This window comes from Sebastes umbrosus, chromosome 11 (assembly GCF_015220745.1).
Source record: "Sebastes umbrosus isolate fSebUmb1 chromosome 11, fSebUmb1.pri, whole genome shotgun sequence".
NCBI lineage: Eukaryota > Metazoa > Chordata > Actinopteri > Perciformes > Sebastidae > Sebastes > Sebastes umbrosus.
In genome coordinates this window covers 10,752,254-10,775,854 of record NC_051279.1, presented here as the reverse complement: position 1 = coordinate 10,775,854, position 23,601 = coordinate 10,752,254, and the positions used below count along the sequence as shown (strand labels likewise).

The following is a 23,601-nucleotide window of genomic DNA, read 5'->3' as shown; positions in this document are numbered from 1 at the left end:
GTCTGTCATTTAGCAACTTTTATTATTATTATGCAAAAGAATTTCATCACCAGTGTGCAACAACACCATTTACTAGGAAAAAAAACCAGACATGATGTGGTGTGATGTGATGTGGATAATGGGTGTGTGTTTGGCATTGAAAGAGGCTAGATGGTCATATATGACATATATCTCCTCTTAAACACATATACTGTACACATGCACACATATCTACACACACACATACAGATATCCCCCCTTTTATGTATAGCAAAACAATCTTAATTTGAATGCATTAAACTTTTTTTTTTACAACAATGATGTAATGTCTGTCATTTAGCAACTTTTATTATTATTATGCAAAAGAATTTCATCACCAGTGTGCAACAACCCATTTACTAGGAAAAAAAAACAGACATGATGTGGTGTGATGTGATGTGGATAATGGGTGTGTGTTTGGCATTGAAAGAGGCTAGATGGTCATATTAATTTGTAAATTGTACATTTTTATTATTTTATTCTAACGTTTTTATCTATTCTTTTGTTATTATACAGTTTGTCTTGCACCAACAATGCCAAAGAAAATTCCTAGTGTATACCTCTTACACCTGGCAATAAACACCATTCTGATTCTGATTCTGATTCTGATATCTCCTCTTAAACACATATACTGTACACATGCACACATATCTACACACACACATACAGATATCCCCCCTTTTATGTATAGCAAAACAATCTTAATTTGAATGCATTAAACTTTTTTTTTTACAACAATGATGTAATGTCTGTCATTTAGCAACTTTTATTATTATTATGCAAAAGAATTTCATCACCAGTGTGCAACAACCCATTTACTAGGAAAAAAACAAAACAGAATGAGAGCTGTTTTCTCATTGGTCGAGCGCAGCTGTCAATCAAACCAAAGCGTGTGCGTCATTTCCGTTGTCAGGTGGTGCTTGTCGCTGTGGAAAGATGCGATCAGCGAAGAGCGGAGAGGCTTTTCCTTAATTGCTCATTTCGGTAACAGAGGCTAAAACTAAAACTAAACCCCCGAAACCAAACACCCTCTCTGTCTGTGGTGTCTCCTCTCCTGCTGAAGCGAGAAAGCCCCGCACATCCTCACCGAAACAGGCGTTTAAACCCAAGAAACATCCATGTTGTAAGCAAGACAACGCAGACTTTAACCCGGCGGTTTCGGCTCGAAGGTAAGCGATGATGATGATGATGATGGTGGTGAGACTACTACACAGCTAACCCAGCTGTAATATCACCTACTTTGTTGTTTAAACGGCCTCCTAACGTCGCTTTGCTAGCTAGGATATCGTATTGTCTGTGTCACACATCAGAAACCATGCTAAAGTAGCCGTTACCTAGCTACCGAGCTAGCATCTGCTCCGTGTAGTTTGCATTGAACTCCTTGTTGTGTTTTGTGTTGTCTCTTTGTGTGTAAAGCCGGTGTTGTGCCTGAAGCTGTGGCCGAGTTATTCAGCCAGCTTTTTGGTTGTCGTACTGAGCTAGCTTTGTGTTATGTTACCCTACGTGAACTCTGTAGAATAATGTCTACGTTTTGTGTGTTACATTTAAATCACCAGCTCAGTCACAGTCACACGTTGCCTTTACGCACGCTGCGTAATGTGGTTTAGTGTTAGTGTGTGATGTTTAAACGTCTCCAGGGGGGTCACATAGTTAATTGTTGCGGGTAAAACACATTAGCACCTGGCTACTCTAAATAGTAGCAGTCTATATACCACTTTATAGACTGCACATATGCACATTTTACATTTATTTATTGCACATACTACATGTATTTATTGACAGTGAATGCAACATAGTGTATGCTATACACTATGTTGCATTCACTCTGCATCTTTTATATCTCTATTATTGTTTTTATAAGTTGTGTATATCTTTACCTCTCCTGTGTTTCACTCTGTTTGCTGATGTTGCTGCTTTGACACCTGAATTTCCCTCCAGGGATTAATAAAGGTTCATTTTATCTTATCTTACTCAAATGATTGGCTGTCTGTGGAGTGTTTTTTTGCACAAGTTGTGAGGCATAACGTCAGTGTTTTACTCCACTGCTGCTGCAAGGACTGAATGGTTGTGTCCAGCACCTTGTGGTTGCAAAATGGCACCAATCAAATGTGTGACAGTCTATGTGTGCAATGCATTTGTAATTATTTTCGTCTCGTGATTTATAATGTGACCTTGTGTACTTTTTGTGCAGTCAAGGACGTTGTTATTGCAATAATGTAGTTAACAAATGGCAGTAAGAGGTATAGCCTTTGTAGAAGGTACATGTGTGTGTAAAAGAGGTGACATGAATGATTGACATTTCATTCAAGCAGCAGGATTCATTGAAGCCTGTCTGACCTTCGAGTTGCTTTTACCTTTTTATATCCTGACTGTTGTGTTTGATCTATTTGTGGATTCATTGATTTGGATCATAGATGGGTGCAGATTTTGGTGGTAGTAGCAAATATTCAAACTTATGTGATTTAGGTGGGACTGAAGATGAAGTCCATTGCATGTTATATTGCTCTATTATTATCATATGTGGGATCAAAATACAAGTACACAATAATATTAATATGAATATTAACACATCATTATGATTGTTATATATTAATGGCATATATACTATCTAAGGATGCACCGATACCGGATCGGATATCGGGTAGATACTGACTCAAATAGCTGGATCAGATATCGGTGACAATAGAGCCGATCTATTCAATTCTATGTTTATATACTTTATATACTGTAATTGTAATTCCTGTTCAAGTTTTGACCAATGTGTTGCAGCATTAAAAAGGTTTACACTTGAATTGTAACTTTTTTTTTTAAGTTGCTGGTGTACGATTTATTATTTTTATATAATGAATTGAATACATTTATATCATGTATTTATTTGTTATATTTTGTTTTACAAAGTTAGGAGAGCAATTTTTAAGTCAAACCTGATGTTGCCTTTCACATAACAGAATGATCCCAGTGTCTTCCGCACAGTGAAGCATACAGCTTATTGATTAAATACTGGTGTCGGATCGGTGCTCGGTATCGGCTGATACCCAAAGCTCAGATATTGCGATCGGTATCAGGACTGAAAAAGTCAGATCAGTGCATCCCTAATGCTATCTCTCTGGCTTTATGATCCCCCAGATTTTGTCATACACTTGTTTGTTTACTACCTGCCCAAGTGTCCGTATGCTTTCTTTGTCTATCCTGATACTATTGTACCTTTATTTTGCAATCAAGCTGTTCTTGCAGAGCCAGACAAGTGGCATGGAGTCTGGGTGGGTGGATCTTGAGACACCTACGTCGTTGTTTTGTTCAGATACTATTTAAGGAGCCCACATTTCTCGTGGGCACCGGCAGCGTGTCTCTCCTCCTTTTGTGTGATATGATTCAGAGGCTGTATCTGTTCTTGTCCTCCCTCTGGTACAGTCAGAGGCAGAGGCAGTCTTGCTTGCCAGATCACTGGCTGTGCAGAGAGGCACAGCAGTGTCAGAAAAAGATAGCTGTGTGCTGTCATAGCGCTGATGTCATGTAGGTCAGTGTGCATTAGTTGGTTGCATTGACCTTTGCTTTTTAGATGTGTCAGGGGTTGGCTCCACAGCCCCACAGCTGGTGTTTAGTAGGTAGATGGATGGCCTTGGGTCCATTTGCTGTGTGTTGTCTATCAGTTGGGCCAGTTTAGTGTCATAAGTCCAAGGTGCATGGTTAGTATGTTTTTTTGTTTTTAACTCTGACTATGTAGCTGTAGAGATTGGAAATGTATACAAGGTACAATCACAAATGCCTGTTAGTTTTGTCTGCTCATTTTGGTGCCTTCAAATGAAACTTGTGAGCTTGTGTTACCACATGGGAAGTCGTGTACACAATATGCTTGGCGTTCAAGTGATTAAGTCGTGAGAACACCGCTGCTAAGCAACGGCAATATTAACGTTACTGTTGACGTCTAGAAGCCACACAGGCTAACTATTTAGCAAGCTAGCAAGCGGGTAACATAAAGTAATAAATGCAAAGGCATAATGACAGAGGACAAAGATGAGGACGTTGGGAATATCAATATATTCCTCAGACGTATTATAAAATTAAAAAGAAAAACAATATATGACTAAAATTACAGTATATTATGCACCAAAAAATTAACTTCCATGGCCTCCGCCAATTCTGACAAAGTCAAAAAGCATGTCACTGCTCGTGAACTCTGAGCTTTCAGAAACTTTCCACTTAAGAGGTCGTGAATACCTCAAGAGGGGGGCGTTCATATGGACTCGTCTTGTGAACATGGTAATCACAACCTCATTTGAGGGCACCATTTTACTCAATCTATCAGCCTTTCCAGCACTCAACCAACAATTTAAAATGAGTCTGGCAGCACTGCAAGTGGTATGTACATTGTCAATTCTGCCAACCACTTTGGCCACAGGATGAAAAAAAGTTAAATAATTTTCTTTCCCAGGAGCCTCATGAATTGCTGTAGCAAATTATCCATTGCTTTGCCTCGCATGCTCTAGAGTAAGATGCTCTCTTACTATTGGCAGCGTGACTTGGTGTCACTCTGGCTTGTGCCATAAATGCTGTCAGAAAACCTCAGCTCATCAGACTCAGTGGGTGATGACTAGTGGAGATGGAGACAGATGGGCGAGAGACATGATGATGACACTGTCTGCTGTCTGGGATCACAAAAAGCCTCATGGAAGTGAGAATTCATACCAGCCCATACTGACTGCCAACTGTCCTGCCTCCTCTCTGCCCAAAAACGCCAACTGGCGAGTGGCGCACGATTTAGTTTTGAAACAGGAAGATGGCCTAATTCATTAAAAATATAAAATGTCTCTAGTTTGTTCCACTTGCAAGACTGGTTACATATTCTGAAGTTTTTTTGGGTATGTCAGCTCTCTAATCAAATGTCTAGTTTGTAGTTCATGAGGATTATTAGTCTGAGTCACTACTCTTGTTAAGTTGGCTAAAATATGCACGCTATTAGTGACATTTTTACTTCAGATATGTCACTTTGTGCCTATCTTGTGGACGTAACTTCTCTACTTCTTCTTCTATCTATTTTTTTTTTCAGTTTAAATGGTGCACATGTCAGAGGCTTGGTGGCACATTTTTTCTCACTCTTATTGGTGTCATCACCTGGGCATGTAAGCATTTCTGTCCAATGGAAACGCAGGACGACAGCAGGGTGAATCATCATTCCTCTCGGTTCAAGGCACTACTTCCCTGTTACGGGAAACAGATGGGGTTTCATCACATAGGAACTCAGTAAACAAAGCATACCTCTGGCTCTCTGGGAGGTAGATGTGCTGTGGCGGTTAAAGTAGTTTGTGTCATGACATGACGATGTGTCACACTGTGTCACTGGTTCTTCTGGCATGTGAATCCAGTTCCTTATCATAGTGTAAGGGCTCGGCGTTTTTTTTGTCTCAGCCTTGTTCGAACACGCATGACCTTTCAGAGGAAGGTCTGCGCAGATAAGCCGGCTGTACAGATTTTGAGATAAAACACGCAGATTAAGAGTGGAAGGATTTTTCTAAACCCATGTCCACTGCAGCAGGAAAAGCTGTAGATAGATATGTGGTTCAGGGCTTAGACTCAAATTTAAAAATGCTTTTGTTTAAAGAATTGTGTGCTACTACAATGCATTTACATGACAGCAGTTGCTATTTAAATTGCAGATTGTGGCGCATTCGAATTGCCTGTTGGGGGTGATTGAATCTGAGGTGTCACCCTTGACGCCAGCAGCCATCATTCTGAATGGAGCCGTAATGGCCTCACATTCACACTGAGGTGTTGGTAAATGTGTGGGAGGGATATTTAAAATAGGCTGGGAGGAGCTGCCCTGAGCTTTACCTCCTTTCTCTTCCTTTCACTAACTCGTGTCCAGCCGGTTGTACTATACTGCTGAAGCTCTGGGTATAGTCTTTATTTTTAAATAGGCTATTTATAAAACCATTGTTTGGTTACAAATTACCACTGCAATTTTTTGCCACCGGTTAATAGTTGTGTGTCCTTGCAGTCACGTGTATGCATTTACCCTTTAACTTGACTATCTTTATCCCGTTTACTAATCTGATTTATTCCCCTATAGAGCTCCAGTATGTCCAAGCGGCGCTCGTCGGAGAGGGGTGCTGGAGAGACATCAGGCAGGGCCAGCAAGCTGCAATGTCCTGGGATATCCGGCAATAACGCCAAGAGAGCCGGGCCCTTCATCCTTGGTAAGGAAGCTATTAGTGCTTGCACAAGCCCCAAAAGTATGGAAATGGTATTAAAAATGTCTTTGCGGCTGAGATTGGTGCACAATTTTGTGAACATGTGTAACCCGTGTGTGTGCAGGAAATCAGGAAAGGTGTTTTGTGTGTGCATGTGAGAGTCGAGGGGTGTCTCTGTGTGTACGCACGCCTGAGACAAGAATGTGAAGAATTTAGCTGATCCCCCTGACATCGGCCAGAAAGGTCTGAGTCTGTGTTGGAGCAAGGTTATATCCTCCCTCTGGAAAATGTTGTCTCTTCCCATACTCTCTCAAACTTGTCTGTTTTCTACTACACAACTCCTCCACTATTTGCAATGCAGAGTGCCAAAGAAAACATTACACCAGGGGTGTTAATGGGTACGTGCACATGCAGCCTTTAATGAGTTGCAGTGAGAGCACACACTCCGGCACTGCCTTTTGGTCATGCAGCTGTTCCTTTTCTTATCCTCGCAGGGCCTCGCCTGGGCAACTCACCAGTGCCCAGCATAGTGCAGTGTCTGGCCAGAAAGGACGGCACAGATGACTTCTATCAGCTCAAAGTAAGTCTGTCGGGGTTGGCACATTTTTTGGGGGTTTTCTTTTTCACAAACACAATGAGTTACGCACACGGTTTCAATGAAAAACATTAAGCATTTAATGCAAAACAAAGCGATGATGTCCCGGTAGACATCTGAACCTTTGACCTTCCTTTGTTGGTGTTCATTTTATGGCCCGCTGTTTCAGTCTGGTGCAAACAACAAAACTTCAGCCGTGCAATCTGTTTATTGGGGCTATCCGATGCCTGTTAGACACGGGAGGGAGGCTATAGAAGGGGGGGAAAAGGAAAGGGAGGAAGGTAGCGCCCCACCTGGAATGTCGACTTTTAACCCCCATGACCATGTAGTGAGTCAATGCGTGACCCTCCCCTCATACCCGTGACTACAGCGCCTCAGTGTCTGAGCCACGGTTTTAAAGCTGCAGACCTCTTATATCATCACCACTGCTCAAATCGTAACTTGTTGTTAAATGCTAAGCAGATGTAACTTACCACCATGTCTTGAGTCATTTAAAAGCTGTAGTGTCAGGACTGAAGATTAGCTCCATACTAAACTGTTAAAGCTCTCCTTCCGCTTTCTGATCCTGTATAAGCTCTGGTCTTGTGACCTCTAACGTTCGCTCTGTTCTCTGTGCATGGTTACGGCAGATCCTTACGCTGGAGGAGCGGGTGGACTCTGCAGGGGAGACTCAGGAGGAGAGGCAGGGGAAGATGCTGCTGCACACAGAGTACTCCCTCCTTTCTCTGCTGCACAACCAGGATGGCGTCGTCCACCACCACGGCCTCTTCCAGGTAGACTCATACCTCCACACATTTAGTTACAGTTCTGTTAACAGGTGCAAAGTATATCATCAGTCAAACAATGGACAAAGAAATAAAAGTGTCTTTTAGTTCATGGTGTATTACTCAGCACTGTGTGGGCGAGTATCCTGTATAATTGAACATGATAAATACACCAACTTTACCATGGAGGAGTGTAACTTTCTATTCAGTTCACAATATGGCATCACCAAGTAAGTACATGCTCCTATCAGCCCAGTAATAGCAGAGGTAAGCTTGTCTTTAGTCCAGCCAGCTGCTTGTATTTTCCTTATCAGAGTTGTTTCAAGAGAGAAGTGGGAGTACCATTTAAAAGCCATATTTATCTGCAGTCCTTCTGTATTCACAACCCCATCCATTCACAGTGAAACCCCCCCCCCCTCCACCCTCTCTCTCTCACCTGTCTTCCCATCTGCCTCATTCTCTAACTTTGTTATTGTTCCATCTGCCTCTTCCATCTCTCCCTCTCTCTGTTTTCCTTCTTGGTCTCTCTTTCACATCCTGTCTGTTCCACTCTGCCGGTGTTCTCAGAATAGCAGCATTGAGCCATGCACTCTGATTCATTTAGGCCTGCAATATTGATTGGGTTATTATAGTGCATCTCCACTGTGAGAGAACCAGTTAATAATGTACGCTTTCAGAGGTGCTGACTGCATCTAAAAAAGAAACTGACAACCTGATACAGAAATCAATAAGAAGTGGTGACTCTGCTAAGAGTGGAGTTGGAGGAAGAGGAATGACCTTTGTTATTCGTCCTCCACCACCCGGTGTGGAGCGGTGAATGTGTCTTATTCATCGGCTACATGCAGGCTGGTGGTTGATGGCCTCTACCCTGCTTGAATATATGCCTTTCTAATCTTGAATGAATCAGCTTGATCATCCGGCATAGTACAGGGATCCATTCAGTTTGATGCATTCATGAATGCATCAACCTTTTATTGATTGGACGCTGTTGGAAAGTGCCTCTAAAATGCATCAACAACTCTGATCACTTACAAAGTAAGCACCTTCCTAAAGATAGCGGCTCACACTTCTCTTTGTTGTTGTTCTGCAGGATCGAGCCTACGAAATAGTGGAGGACATGGAGGCCAACAAAGTGCGCAAGATGAAGAAGCGGATCTGCCTCGTGCTCGACTGCCTGTGTGCTCACGACTTCAGCGACAAGACGGCAGATCTAATTAACCTCCAGCATTACGTTATAAAGGAGAAACGGCTGAGCGAGCGCGAGGCCATCGTCATTTTCTACGATGTGGTGCGTGTGGTGGAAGCCCTTCATAAGGTGAGTCTATGGTGGACTACGCCAAGAAAATGTGTACTTCTCTAAATCCATCTAAGGGCTGCCCCCTCTTAGTCGATTAGTCGACTAATCACTTGTTTTTCTCTTCATCGACTAAGATTTCTTTTGTCAATTAGTCATTCTTTTCTGCTTTTTTCATGCTGAATGGCTTATTTCCAAGAAACTTATGAGCATATTGTAAACACAAGATTTAAAGTGGTGCTTTTGTGTGATTCTTTGTGGAGAAACTCAGTTTTACAGATGTGTCAACAAAATTGTATGAGAGTTAGTCGACTAGAAAATGTTTTGGTCGTGGACCACCCTAATGCTACCCGACAGTGTTTATAAAAGAAAATATGAGCTTGTTTTGTATTTTCATTTATGAAGAGAGCTTGGATACTACAATGTTTTTGTCAACTGCAACTGAAATTGCTTTGTTATTATAGTTGCACATCCTTTCTGATTACTCATCACCCATGCTCGTGTGCCACTCTTAAAAACAAACTGATTGTTTTGATACCAATGATTCACTAAGCCTGATCTGACCAAACATTTTTTTCCTCTCTCTTCTCTTTCTTTTCCTGCATGCAGAAAAACATTGTGCACAGAGACCTCAAGCTGGGAAACATGGTGCTGAACAAACGGTAAGCTGAAACTCATTCTCTCATTCGGCCTAGCTGGCCAATACCCTCTCCCATTATACCGGGTCAGTCATTTTAGCCTGCCAGTAGGTCATTCTATGCCGGCTCACATGTGTGAGAGGCCTCAGCCGGCCCCAGCAGCCTGTATCCAGTGTGCATTTGGCTTTAAACCCAAGCAGGGGTCACATTCTCAGACTGAAAGTGAGATCAGTTGTAGGAACCTAAAGCCTTGCTCTCTTGTGCCTCACCCTGGGTCCGTGTCTGTGTGTTGAGTAAAGGCTGATGATTCATTCCCCACAGTTGGATTTTTGGAAGCGGAGGGTGGACTGGTGCAAAAACAGAGCAAAGAATATGCCGCGGCTTTGTTCTCGGTGGGAAAGTGAGCAATGTTATATAGGACACATAGGAAACAGGACACTGGTGAGGGCAGCTCAGGTCACAGAGTGCTGCAGTTCAGATGGGCCCTGCAGAATGGAAAACAAGTCATCTGTAAAACCCTCTCCAAACACCATACGTACAGGGTGTATGAGAGAGATGTGTGTATTCAGGGGGTAAAAGAAAGCCACTCTGACAATGTGACTACTGCTATTTTATATGCATTTGTTCAAGTTTAGATGATTCAGCTATATTTTGCATTGAACCTATGGAAGGTTGCCTCTAAACAGCAGAGGTCTACACGCACATTCTTGGAGACTCTGAGAATCATCCCACAGAGCCGGCCTTTTAATTTGGAAGGACATGACTAACACCGACACACACACACTCTCTGTTCCTACGCTCGCTACCCATACCTTCGCATCCAAACACCGAGCATGCTTGCATCACGCACAAGTGAGCGTAATCACGGAGTTGTCTCACACTCCACTTAGTCACACATGACCTGCAAGTATGAGTACGTGAATTGAGATGTCACGTTGCCGGCTTATCTTTTTACCACATACACACGTCTCAGGCATCAGAGCCCGTTGCCCCCCCCACCAGCAGCAGCAGCAGCATCACCACCAGCAGCGGCAGCAGCAGTAGTGGTGGTGATGAAACAGGAGAGTGTTTTGGTCAGGGGAGGAGAGTGGCGGGGATAGGAGCAGACGAGCGGAACACTCCGTCCCAGCTGGAGACAAAGGAGAGGCCTGCCAAAGGCCCCATAGCTCCAGGCTGACTCACACAGCAATGCACGTCACACACATACACACATACACGTGCACACACAGTCATCATTTATTTACCCTCTACTCTGCTTTTTCTCTATTTTTCTTTTTACACCCCTTTCCTGCTCCCATTGTCTTTCTGTTTTATGCCCGTTGTCATATCCCCTTTTTTTTCTTTTCACTTTTCCCCATCTCCTTTATGCATCATACTTTGCTCGCTTGCACATTTCCTCCGTCACTCCACCCTGGATGTGTATGAAGGACGCAGACAGTTTTAGATGCAGAGCAATCCCCAAAATCCCCTCTCCTCCCCTGCCGCTTGTCGTCACTCTGGGAAATGCACCGACGATGCCATCAACAAGCTCAGCAGTTTATGCAAGGATGATGTGATTTCCTCTTGCAGAGCCAGCTGTTATGAAAGCAGGATGTCATAAATCAATCTGGAGGACTGTTGCATGTCAGAGCTGTATAGACTTCCATAGATGGAGACACACCAGAGTGAGGTGTTCTTTCTGTTTTTGTCTTGTTTTGTTTTTATTTCTTCATCACCATATTTGCTGTATTGTCTCAGGGATGGATTACCCCGACTGAATTATAAATTAGGGGATTGTTTTGTGTTTTTGTGCTTTCATTCTGGAATTATCCTTGAATTTTGTATATTGCATTGCTGTTTTTGAAACATGCAATGATATTAGACAAGCAATAGCCATAATTCAATAATGTAGTAATGGTGAAAAATGTTGATCAGTTTTTCGCAAAGCCCAAGATGGAATCCTCAAATGTTTTGTTTTGTGCACAACTCAAAGATATCCAGTTTACTGTCATAGAGGAGCAAAGAAACCAGAAAATATTCACATTTAAGAAGCTGGAATCAGAGGATTTGGACTTTCTTTTTTTTTTTTTAAATTACTCAAACCGATTAATCGATTATCAAAATAGTTGTCGATTAATCGTTGCAGCTCTACAATAATGCCAACCATAGAAATTAGAATAAAACAATTACTACTGTAAAGTTTGGGTGCCAGTATAACCCTCCAAATCACGGTTCGTTTCTGAGAAAAAGGATCTGTAGAAGTTGCCCTGCGTTTAACCTCCTTTCTCGTCAGCTGGTGTATTTTCAGCAAAATGTTGCGGGAAGGGAGGAGACATCGGCGGGGGGGGGGGTGTTTAGGTTTCTTGTTTCCTGGCTTACTTGGGGGTCACATGACCAGGAAGCGGCGATGGTGTGGTCTCTCTTCAGTCCTCAGGGACCCTTGCCTCACGAGGCAAACATGCAATTTCATTTACCCAATCTCCGGGGCAAGAATAGAAGCCTGGGTCGTGATGCACACAGACAAAAAAACAGACTCCTCTATGAAGGAAGCTTTTATGTCGAGGGTCCTTGAAGCATTGCGCTCTGTTCTGGCCCATCCTTGTGCAGATCACAAGGCCACTGTATGCTTATAGAGACTTGGATCACATAAGTGGCTGGAAATTATGTGAACCAAATGTTCTAAGGGAAGAGATTGGAGCAGTTGGTTGAAAATTGAGTGTTTGACAGGAATTGGCTCCAGACGCTGTAATGGGAGCAGTGAGTATGTATGTATGTGTGTGTGATGGAGCAGTGTGAAAGTGAGAGAGAATAGGGGAAGCTCTTGACCTCAGGCTTTATAGAAAGCGGATGTGGGTGAGGAGCGTGATCCAGAGAGGACCCAGGCTCTAGACCGTGTCTGCTTTTTTCTGTGCGCTCATGTGCATTTTCGCGTGTGCGTGTTCACCATGGGAGTGATTGTGTGGGTGCACTCGAAGTTGCACGTTTGTGTACATATTTTAAATCTTCGTGAGCTTTATGTACTCGTTTGCCAACCCATCACCATGCAGGCTTAGTCATCGAGACAATTATCCCAAGCCGCAAGTTGACTCATATGTTTGTCGAAGTGCGGCTTTTTATTTTCTCTTTCTCTGCTGAAAGAACACAGTGATATAGAACAGCACACAGTCCCTGGGCTTTAATACTGTAGGGTTCCACTCCACCACAAGCAAACTAAATTTACCTTAATGACTCAGAGAGAAAATTTTATAGTGCCACGTTGTTTCCACAGAAACCAAATTAATCAAACATCGCTGGTAACATCAGTGGGTCTTCTCAGACTTTGAAGCGCCAGTGTGTCTTCCTCAGGCCCGATCTAGGCAGACGGCCATCAGCTAAAACAGTGATGTTGATGATAATTAACTTTATGGGGCGCATTAGAGGTTACATAAAGCTTAATGGGAAGGTTCAAAAACAATAACTTGAGATAACATGATGCACATTAAAGAGAAATCTTTATCTTTATCCTTAGCTTTTCATTTGGGATAGGTATACAGTAGATTTTATTTTTAGAGAAAACTTTATATGTTTTTCTACAGAGGGGGGGCTCTGTTAATCGATAAAAGTCAACTAAGAATTTCTGTGGTCGAGGACCGTCCTAGTCTACAGTTGTTAACCATTGATGATCAAGACAACGTTTTTTTTCCCCTGAAGATAAACATGCATGCTTAAAGTGAAGAATATAACGGCTGCTACAGAGGAATAGTGCAACAGATAACATACAAGGATCTACTGAATCAAAGACATCTGAGGAAATTGTAGGAACATTGTGGACAGGGAGACCTCCTGACAGTTTACGATGCTGGTCAGAATGTGAGATGAAATATGTTGAATTATTTAAGAAAAAGAAATCTCTTAACTGCAAGTGTAACATCGGGAGATGGGAGACTTTCTTCTAATAAGACTGCATACTCTGTTTTGCATCTGGCAGTCATGAGATACTGATGTATTTTTTAGGCCCAGTGAACCGTGAGATTATGAAAACAACAAGGCAAGTTCTCCTCGTCTCTGTCAGCCTGCGTTCACTTCATGCTTTGAGCTACTGTATGAGTGTGCAGTGTTTCACATTCTAAACTTAACATTTGTTATGATGAGTAAGACTGTTTTGCCATGGTTTGATCAAGGAGGAGGACACTGGGGGTGTTTTTTTGTTTTTTTTTAGCAGTGGAGGATATTTGGGTCATTTTTTGGGTTAAAAATTGATTCCTGATTCAAAATCATGAGTATGAAAGTTATTTATCAGACGTGTTTGTGTGCTTGTGTTTGCTTACAGGACTCACCGGATCACCATCACCAACTTCTGCCTCGGAAAGCACCTGGTGAGCGAGGACGACCTGCTGAAAGACCAGAGAGGAAGTCCGGCCTACATCAGCCCCGATGTATTAAGTGGTGAGTGAAAATAAACAGATATGTTGCTTGCATGCTCTTTATATAGGACACTATGTATAGCAAGCAGGGTGCTTCTCGGACAGTCAGAAAAGCTCCTGTCATTCGGTCATAGGTTGAGGGCGGGGGGGGTCAGCATCACCCAGTTTTTGTCACTTTCAAAAACCGACAATCCAGCAGGGACACCTTTTTGCAGTAACTGATCATGTGTGCACAAAACGTTCCTCACCTCCTTCGATTTGCCACCGTCCACTTTAAGATGTGAAATAGAGTTGGGAAGTGTATTAACTGCAAGTGGAAAACAATTGTCTAATGTACAGTATTTACATATATAAAAATGCCAGACCTGCTTCTGTTCAGAAGAGTGACCCTTGTTGAGCCGGGTCCAGATGGATTCTTATAAAGACCGTTGTGTAACGTTAAGCAGTCAGTCTTGTGTTTGATTTTCCGGTTATTAGGAAACAAGAAAGGGGGGGCTATGTTGCAATCTCTTACAGATTCTTTTTTTGTCTTTTTTCATGTAATCACAGTGATGTTGCATTTTTCTCATGGTATGCGTCTGCAGAGGAAGCTACTTTCCTCTTTCCGCGAACATTTTCTTTGTCCGGGAAAAAAAAGCAGAAATCCATTTTTTATTGTTTAGCTTCACACAATGCTCATTTGTCACAGTAAATGTGCAGACCTGAGCGCCACACACCAATCAGGTTGATGCTCGAGCAGGCACTTCCACGGTAGACCCCCAATGCCATCCATTTAAACATTGATTTCCAGAACATCGTCCTGGACAGCGTACACGATTGAGAAGCATAATTTCAAACAGAAATCGTTCAGCTCCCAGCACTCAAAGACTGTAGATAAAACCCGGGCGTGTATATCAGCATAACGTGACAGGCACACAATTAAACAGAGCTTCGGTGACTCACACACTGATGACTCACTGGAGGGAAACTACTCCCATCAACCCCCTTCCCCTCCCATCCCCATCCCCCGCCTGTGTGTGTGTGTGTGTCACAAGCTTTAACATAATTGCCTGCTGCTGTTGCTACCGCCTGCCTGGCTGTAACAACACTGCCTATGGTCATGCACAACCATGATGCTCCACCATTTATTCATCGCGGATCCATGGCTGATTTCATGGCTCAGGGTTTATTATAATAAAGGTTCCAAGCTCCCATTATTTTTAAGGAAATATAATGGATGTTGAATCATAGCTTGTGTTTGTGTTTGCTCATCTTGTTAATCATTAGACCCGGTGACTTGATAGGAACTGAACTTGTTAAAGGGTTGATCACCCCTGAGTCACTCAGGGATAAAACTGTCAACAAGCAAATTTCAATCGCTGTGGCTTATCTGATTTACGTGAGACTTGGTTGTCCCCTTTTCAAATGCCACATTTGTTGATATCAAGCACTGATCCTCTCCTTCCTGTCTCCAGGTCGGCCGTACCGTGGGAAACCCAGCGACATGTGGGCTCTTGGCGTGGTCCTGTTCACCATGCTGTACGGCCAGTTCCCCTTTTATGACAGCATACCTCAAGAGCTCTTCCGCAAAATCAAGGCTGCAGAGTACTCCATCCCAGAGTGAGTAGAAGAGTGGAGATTTATTCAAAGCAATGGGATCGAACAGTCACAGCATATTAAAAACATGAATAGTTGTATAATATATGTTTTAACCAAATAGTCTTGCATACTTCCTCCTTGATTAATATTTTGTTTTAAGCAGCATTTGCTTAGAATTTGCCACATTTTCATATTCAGTTTGGCCCTGAAGAAATGGCAGTATAATCATTCAATAGTGACTTTGTGACTTACAGTTATGTTTTCATAAAGTAAAAACCCATCCCTTCCTGTTCTCCTCCACCTCCTTACAGGGACGGTCGTGTGTCAGAGAACACGGTGTGCCTGATCCGAAAGCTGCTGGTGTTGGACCCTCAGCAGAGGCTTACTGCAGGAGAGGTGCTGGAGTCCCTCAGTGGCATCATTGCCTCATGGTAATTGCTCCCCCTGCTGGATGTTTGGATAATTACATCAAATGTGTTGATTGTCAAGTCATGATTTATTGTTGAAGAGCTGAGGAATGATTGTAATGAATTTGTGTAAAATCCACTGGTTGGCTTCACAGTAATGATTTGATTTTGTAGGCACTTAAACTGTCTGCACATACAAGTATCCTGCTGATAGTCATGCAGTGACTCAACAAAGGTCATTTCAAATTGACAAGCTCACTGATGTTAATATAGGGCTGCTCGATTACGGCAAAAATCATAATCATGATTATTTAGGTCAATATTGAGATCTCGATTATTTAACACGATTAATCATTGACTTTGGAAGCATCATGCATTTAGAAAGAACATTTTGTAGGTTACATTTTAAGGGTTAAATGCATCAATCTGGTGCACTTTGACAACAAAATTCCGAGGCTAGAGCTATGATCTATGATCTTTGTGCAACAATTTAATGATAAACACTTTGGTTGTATAAATTTTAATGGTGACAACACCAAAGAAGTCACACGCAGAAGAAATCAGAATTAGATTTATTTTGCCAAGTACATATATACATGGAATTTGACTCCGATTATATGCCACTCGCTCAATGTACTTACACAGAATACAAATAACAGCTAGGAACAATAATGACCAACAATGAACAAACAAAAACATACTAAAAGTACTAGAGAGCGCACCACCAAGGCTGCCACTCACGGCGCCATGTGGGACCAACAAGACGGGGTCAGTGTTTCAAGATGGGCCAGGCGAGGGGTGCTGTAAAGTGCCATCTTCACCCCGGGCCTTTCCGAGCTGATCTATAGCCGGTCGCGGTGCACCACCAGGAAGGAAATATGCTCCGCCGAGCAGGGCAAAAGCACACTGCTGTAAAGGAAAGGAGTGCACTGGATTTACAGCGCAAGACGATGAGAGATGAGTGTCATTGCGAAACGGAACACGGCACAATAATAGTTTTATGTAGATTATCTTGTTTTCATAATCGTTGGAAGCCAAAATTGTAATTGAAATTCAATTAATTGCACAGCCCTATGTTAATCATCCTCTTTTTTTGTGTTTTCCTAATCACAGGCAGTCTGTTTCATTGTTGAGTGGCCCTCTGCAGGTGGTGCCGGATATTGACGATCAGGTCAATCACCCAGAACATCTGCAAGAGGTAAATTATTGGCGAAACATGACATCACAGATCTGAATATGGAGTCTGTTGGATAGAAAATACAGCTACTTAAGATAGAGCATTACATCGATGCAATTATGCACTTCAGTGATTTTTTGCCTCATATTTACATTACTTCTTTGACACTCTTTGGTGAACATGTTAATTTCAATCGGCTCAGATGTTGCAGCACATTGAACAGACTCCATTTTCTCCCCTCAGGCCAAGGTGATAGAAGAGTCTTCACAGTACGAGTTTGAGAACTACATGCGCCAGCAGCTGCTGCTGGCTGAAGAGAAGAACACTATCCACGAGGCCAAGAGCTTTCTCACCAAGCGCCAGTTTGGCAGCATCCCACCTGTGAGGCGTCTGGGCCACGATGCCCAGCCTGTCAGCCCGCTAGATGCCGCCATCCTGGCACAACGTTTCCTCCGGAAGTAGTCCCCAACCACCCATGACAGCCTCCCTGACCTCCCCAGGGAGACACAGACACCTGTGGAGTCCAGAGAGGACTGAGGAGGATAAACTCGCACCAGGAGGCCCAGCCTGAACCAGGGTACAGACGGCCCCCTCATTCGTAGGTGGGCTTTGGGCAAGCTAGATGGAGCAGGTGTGAGGAGGGCACCAGAACAAACTGCCAATTTAAAACTTCTCCTCCTCGTGTCTGGATCCTCCCAGTGAAACATGGAAAGCCCCGGAGGAAGATCTGAACCAAAGGTTCCTTGCCCTCAGGTCACCCACAGTCAGATCTCACTGTGCAGCCAACCTGATGGCAGTCACACATGGGGCTAACACAAGGCTCTGCCTGCAGTGTTGAAGAGACGATTAACCCCGTATTCCTCTGCCTCCTCCCTACTGGACCACTTCCCCCATCAACTCTGGATCCCCTAAGCAATACAGGACCAGAATCATGTAGCAACCCCCTCTCTTCCTAGTGGTTAATGGTATTGCCTCAAGTCAGATCACCTGATCACAGATGTCACTTCTCTATACCTCCATTCCACCCTCCTCCTCTCACTCCTTCCTCTTCCTCTCTACTGTTCCTCCCCGTACCGTAAATGATCCAGACTGTTCCCGTCTGTAACTCTGACTTCAAATCAATCTACCTCTCTGTCTCTCTTCTCTGTTGGTAAACCATGCTCACTGTTCTGAGACAAGGGATTGTAACAATGGAGTCTTGATGCCACCAGTGACATAAAGCATTAATGTTTTCTGTCAGAGTGATAATGCTTTGAAACCTTTTCAGCGGTTTCAAAAAAATCTGAATAAGCTTTTTTATCATAATTACCTTAATAAGTAGCATTTCATCCCTACCTTTGGATTGAAGATACTAAATATCAAAATATGTACACATGCATCTTTTGATATTTGCAGAATCTCCTGCTTTTGCTCATCCCTGTGGAAATCTATTTTTAGCATCTAGGCAGCTAGTGTGAGGTACCTGGAAGTCACAATGCCAAGAACTGAATGGGAAACACTGTTGGATCCTCCCTGCCAAGGCATATTGATGGTAACGCTTCCTCAGTGCCATTATAGTGGAGATCAGGCACTGTCATGTTTCTATTGCCAAAAATCATGTCTTAAAAAATTACTCTTAGCCAAGGAAACTGGTACCCACAGCCTCATTCAGAATCAAATGGCTTCCAGGTATTCCAACTTCCCGGTTTCTCTTAGACAGATCATGGGACAAAGTGTTTTTTTTTTTCAGTATGAATGTGAACTGTCATTCTACGCTTTCAATAAGTCTGCAGTATCCATGAGTGTGTACGTGTGTGTGTTTCGGGCCAGGCGAGAGTCTGCGGAGCTGTCGAGCTGTTAACCTCTGACAGACGCAGACCCTTCTAAGCTATCCTCCAATCATTGTGTTCTGTTATCTGGCCTGCCTCAGTGGCGCACACTGTGAAAACCAGAGCAGGCTTTGCTGAGACAGGGCTTGACCGATTGCTTTCTTAAAGAGTGTAAAATATCACATCCTATAGCCATTCTCAAGCCCTTTCTCCAGCTCAACTTGTACATGCTTGTATTATCTCACCATGTAGGCTCTCTATGCAGAGAGACTAGATGGTGGCCGGTGATTTGATACTGTAATATTTCATAGAGAAATGAAAAATACAGACTCATAGAATTTAAGTTTAGTTGCTAGGTCTTCTTGGCTATCGGTGCATTCTTTTCTTTTATCAACGGGTTCCTTCAAACCACGGCAAAGCTACTAACCAGTGACTGTTAGGCATCTGTACACTGCAACTTGCCTTTGCGTATTGGTACCTGCTTTAGGCTCTCTAGATTTCTTCCTATTTATATCAAACTGATTGCATGAACATAGGCTCTGGAATATTTTCAAATGTCTTTACTCTTTCTTTTTTTTCCTTGTAATTTCATGTTGATTTATTTATTCACTTGTGTAGACACCCCTAACCCCCCAAACACTGGGGCTTGTATCACAGACTAGTCAGTCAGTGAAACAGGCCCTTTGCTCTCTCAGCTTTAAAAAAGAAGTGTTGTTAATAACCCAACAGTGGTTCTCATCTTTATCCTTTTCAGCCACATTCATGAAAGAGTAGCATCTGTTTTTGTGTGTTTCCTTTTTTTGGATTCCTGAATAATTTTCTTGCCATTTTACCACAAAAGTCTGTGGTCAACTTTAAGCTACACTAATAACGAGACTGACTTTGCATAGTTATATTTTTTACAGAAAACAAAAATGATACTCGCACATTATCTTGATTTACGGGAGGGTTTTTTGTAGTGTTTTTTTTTTTTTTTCCTTATCATTTAACCCCCAAACCCCCCCACACACAAAGCTGCACTCTCTGGTCAGTATGTAAATATGTAACATCACGACTGCGCCAGTCCTATTGTATGTAGTTCCACCCAGTGAGACACCAACTCTCAACACATGCCGATTGACGTGCATTATAGGCCACGTTGGCCGTCAACCACCACATCCAGAGGCTAAAACTATATGTAAAAAGAGAGCTGTCGGCTTTCTCCCACCTCAATGTGAATCCCATGGGTATACAGCAGTATTGTAGTAGTCTAGGTTGTTCATCAGAGAACGGGTGTTTCATGAACACCGTAGCCATTGCTGAATGCTGACATTAAGTGATCTGTGTGTGGAAAGTGTCATCTTCCATGACGCCCAGCTACAGATTAGTAACTACAGGTTCAATAGATGTAGATGTTATTTTGTCCCCTCCCCCCAACTCCCACCCCCTAATCAAAAAGTGTTTCACTTTCTAGCTAGTGGATTGTACCGCATTCAATGTTTGTTTACAGAGTTGTATTGGTAGACTGCAAAAGCATGGACATAGTGTGAGGTTCAGCTCTGTGTAAAACATGTGACTGTTGCATGATTTTAAACTTGCAAAGTGTTGCCAGAGCAACCGATCGACAAATTTGAAGATACTCCTTTGGGTTCCTACGGGAAACTACAAAGCAAAACAAATAGATATGCCCCTTAATTGGATGAGTAGTCAAAATTGTATTGTTAATTTTTCAAAGTTTTTATGATTATTTTCACCCTGCTTCTAAAGTCTTTAGTATACAACCGATATATTGCTGACTGTTTCAACTGGAAACTTGGTGTAGGATATGAAATGTGGTGTAGTTTAAACCCAATGGGATAATGTGTTGTAAGCTGCTTGGTCGGACATGGGCATCTAGATACAGAAAAACTGCGTAATTGTACAGATGAAAAACACGTTTGTATAAAAAACATATTTTTCTACTTCATCAGATCTCTACATGCATGTCAGCAATAAACTTTGATATGGAAACATTCATCTGTCTGTGCTGTATTCTGACACTAACCTTTTGTTGCCAGAAGGTGGAGGACTTTCTTAAAAAATGAAGCCAGCTGTAGAACCAGTAAGATTGATGTTGGCACTTGTAGCACATTATACTGAATGTTCTCCTTTGTTAGCTTCCACATATTTCTCTACCATATGTGGACAATACAATGTACAGAAAATGTTCAGTTGCGCAGTGCCAGCAGTTTCTATGTATGCTTCTACATGTTGTGGTCTACAGGGTGAGACCTGCGTGAAGAATGAACAGAATAAGAGAATAAATGAGTCTCTGTGCGTCTATACCGCCTCAGTCTTGCGGTGAGTCGGGGGTTTTGAACCAAAACCAAGGCCAAGGTGCTCAAACAGGAAACCTCCTGCTGAGTCTGACAGCACTGCGGGACCCAAATCCCCCACCTCACCTCAGGCCTTTGAATGCACGCACACCGTCTTGAGCAGGGCATTAATTCCATTAGAAATCGTGTCACGCCTGCCAAAAAATACACACCGATACACGTGGAAATCTCATCATATGCAGGCCTGACAGACATATTGGATTAAATCTGTGATAATGGCATGTGCAAATGTTTCATGAGCACTCAGTATGCAACAATTTTTTTTTTTTTGGTCCTTTTTTACCCCACTGATTTACAATTACGTGTATACTGTGATTCCATAAAGATTTTAGAGCAAAAATGTGGCTGCCAAGAGGACCTATAATGCTCTTTGTGCTTGTTCCCTGTCCTTTAGTATGTTATATAGTTTTTTTGTGCATGTAAAAGGTCTGCAAAGTTACAAAGCCAAAAGCTCAAATAGAGCATTTCAGACAGAGGTGCTGCAGCACAGCTGGTATGAGAAAAGTAAAGTCTTTTTGTTTTGTTTTCTTACATTAAAGCATGTAAACATGTTCTGGTCGAAACCCAAAATACCTCTGACCTCTGACCTCTGACCTGCTCGTTCTAGATCAGTTTCAGTCAATAAGTAGTTACCAAAGGCGAAAATGCTGTGCTGACCCACTCAACAGAAGAATAACAGAGTTCTGAGTAACCTTTCCCACCTCTCTGAGATCCTCGCAACAGATTTAGTCTCAAATGGGTCTCTCCTCTGGATCATTACACCCTTCTCCCAACATGTCAAGCTGGGTGGAAAAGTCTCAAGGGTCAAAGTTGCACAGATGCTTTGTCCCCATAAACTACAACCAGCTGGCCTTGAGGAGGTCCGTCCTGGATTCATGTGTGTCTCAAACAAGCGGTTGTTCATTAAAGACTACGTCAGGCATCTGCGATGCTCTTACTTAATTACCTCAGAGAGCGTTACGTATTGAGTTTCGCCAGAAAAGAGCAGGCTTTATCCAGTTGGACATGGATGACAAAGGATAAACAGGGATCCACTTTTCCAGATGTGTGTATGCAGCAGCATTTTCATAGCTTTGTGTGTGTGTGTGTGTACTTTACTGGTAGCGGTGTATTTAACTGTTAAAAGTGTATTAGAAATAATTGATTCAAGTGCACAGCTGCATCTGCTTTGTAGTTATTACTCTTCGTGTTTATGTCTGTCAGAGCGTGTGGATGTGTCTCCAGCTGTGTCCAGCAGGCAGAGGCTTTATTACCCCCCCTGACAATACATTCCTGTAAGACACAAAATCTAATTTACACTGTATTCCCAAAAACATGTGACTATTTACAACATTGAGTAACAGATAATGTTCTCACGCCTGCCTAAAAAGAGGCCACGTGAAATCAGATGATCTACACCTCAAGGTGTTAAACATCAGCTTTCTTGCTGTTGAGTGGTCAGTGGTGGGAAGTAACTAAGTACATTTACTCAAGTACTAAAGCCTCTGAACAGCCACACAGGTGTTTTCAGTTAATCTGGCTGATTAGACCTGTTCTCAGGACTGTGTGGGCGTGTATGGACGAATTGAGTGACATCTTCCCGAGCCTTCTGTTAGCTTTGTTGAACCTTTTGGGTGGGACAAAATACACCTTTATCAATCTTATTGGTAGATGAAGATTTGTGACCTCATAAAAGCTCTGGCCCACCTTCAACCTGAGCAGAGGTCTAACCAGTCAGAATAACTGAAAACACTTGTGTGGTTCTAGAGGCTTTACCATAGACTGTATATAGAAGTGAACGTAGTCATCGTGAGGTCACCCATTGGTTTGTAGACTACCGCTTTGAAGCCTCAAGTTTAACATTTTGTCCATTTCCATCTTGGTTTTTGGTCATCTCCATCCTGGTTTTTGACAAGGCCTATGGAAAGGAGGCTGGGTCACGCGTCATATCTTTGGGGGTAAAACACATGCGCAGTAAAATCTGTTCTGCACTCGCCCTAAGATCCATGTCCACCCGTGACCCAGCCTCCTTTCCACAGGCCTTGGTTTTTTGCGGTAGCCATCTTGGGCTTTTTGCAACCAGAAGTGACACGAGAGTGTGGAGCGAAGTACAATCCAACACATGAATAAGACATTTTTAGGTGACCAAAAAGGTTATAATTAACTTTTCAAGGGTTAAAGTTCTACGATGAAAACACGGACAACTCCAACTCTATCCTTTAGATTTTTATATGTATTCTCTTAAAGTTAAAATATTGGCCATTTTTGGGGTCCAAAAATGTTATCATTTATCCTGTGGGGACAATGAATATAAAGAACACATTTTATGTCAATCCAGTGGTTTGCAAGATATCCTGCTCTGGAGTGTTGGACAGATTGATCAAACAACCCCACAATACTTACCCTTAGCTCCCAATAC

General features: G+C 42.6%; 1 protein-coding gene across 1 annotated transcript; it reads left to right on the top strand.

The window, feature by feature from the left end:
• Positions 1–908: 908 nt before the first annotated feature.
• Positions 909–20,842, top strand: stk40 (serine/threonine kinase 40). The gene is made up of 11 exons (XM_037785659.1): positions 909–1,187; positions 6,086–6,212; positions 6,701–6,786; positions 7,431–7,574; positions 8,656–8,880; positions 9,469–9,521; positions 13,786–13,901; positions 15,334–15,478; positions 15,769–15,888; positions 16,978–17,062; positions 17,285–20,842. The coding sequence occupies exons 2-11, from the start codon at positions 6,095–6,097 to the stop codon at positions 17,501–17,503; spliced, it is 1,311 nt and encodes a 436-aa protein (XP_037641587.1). The 5' UTR covers positions 909–1,187; positions 6,086–6,094; the 3' UTR covers positions 17,504–20,842.
• Positions 20,843–23,601: the final 2,759 nt, after the last annotated feature.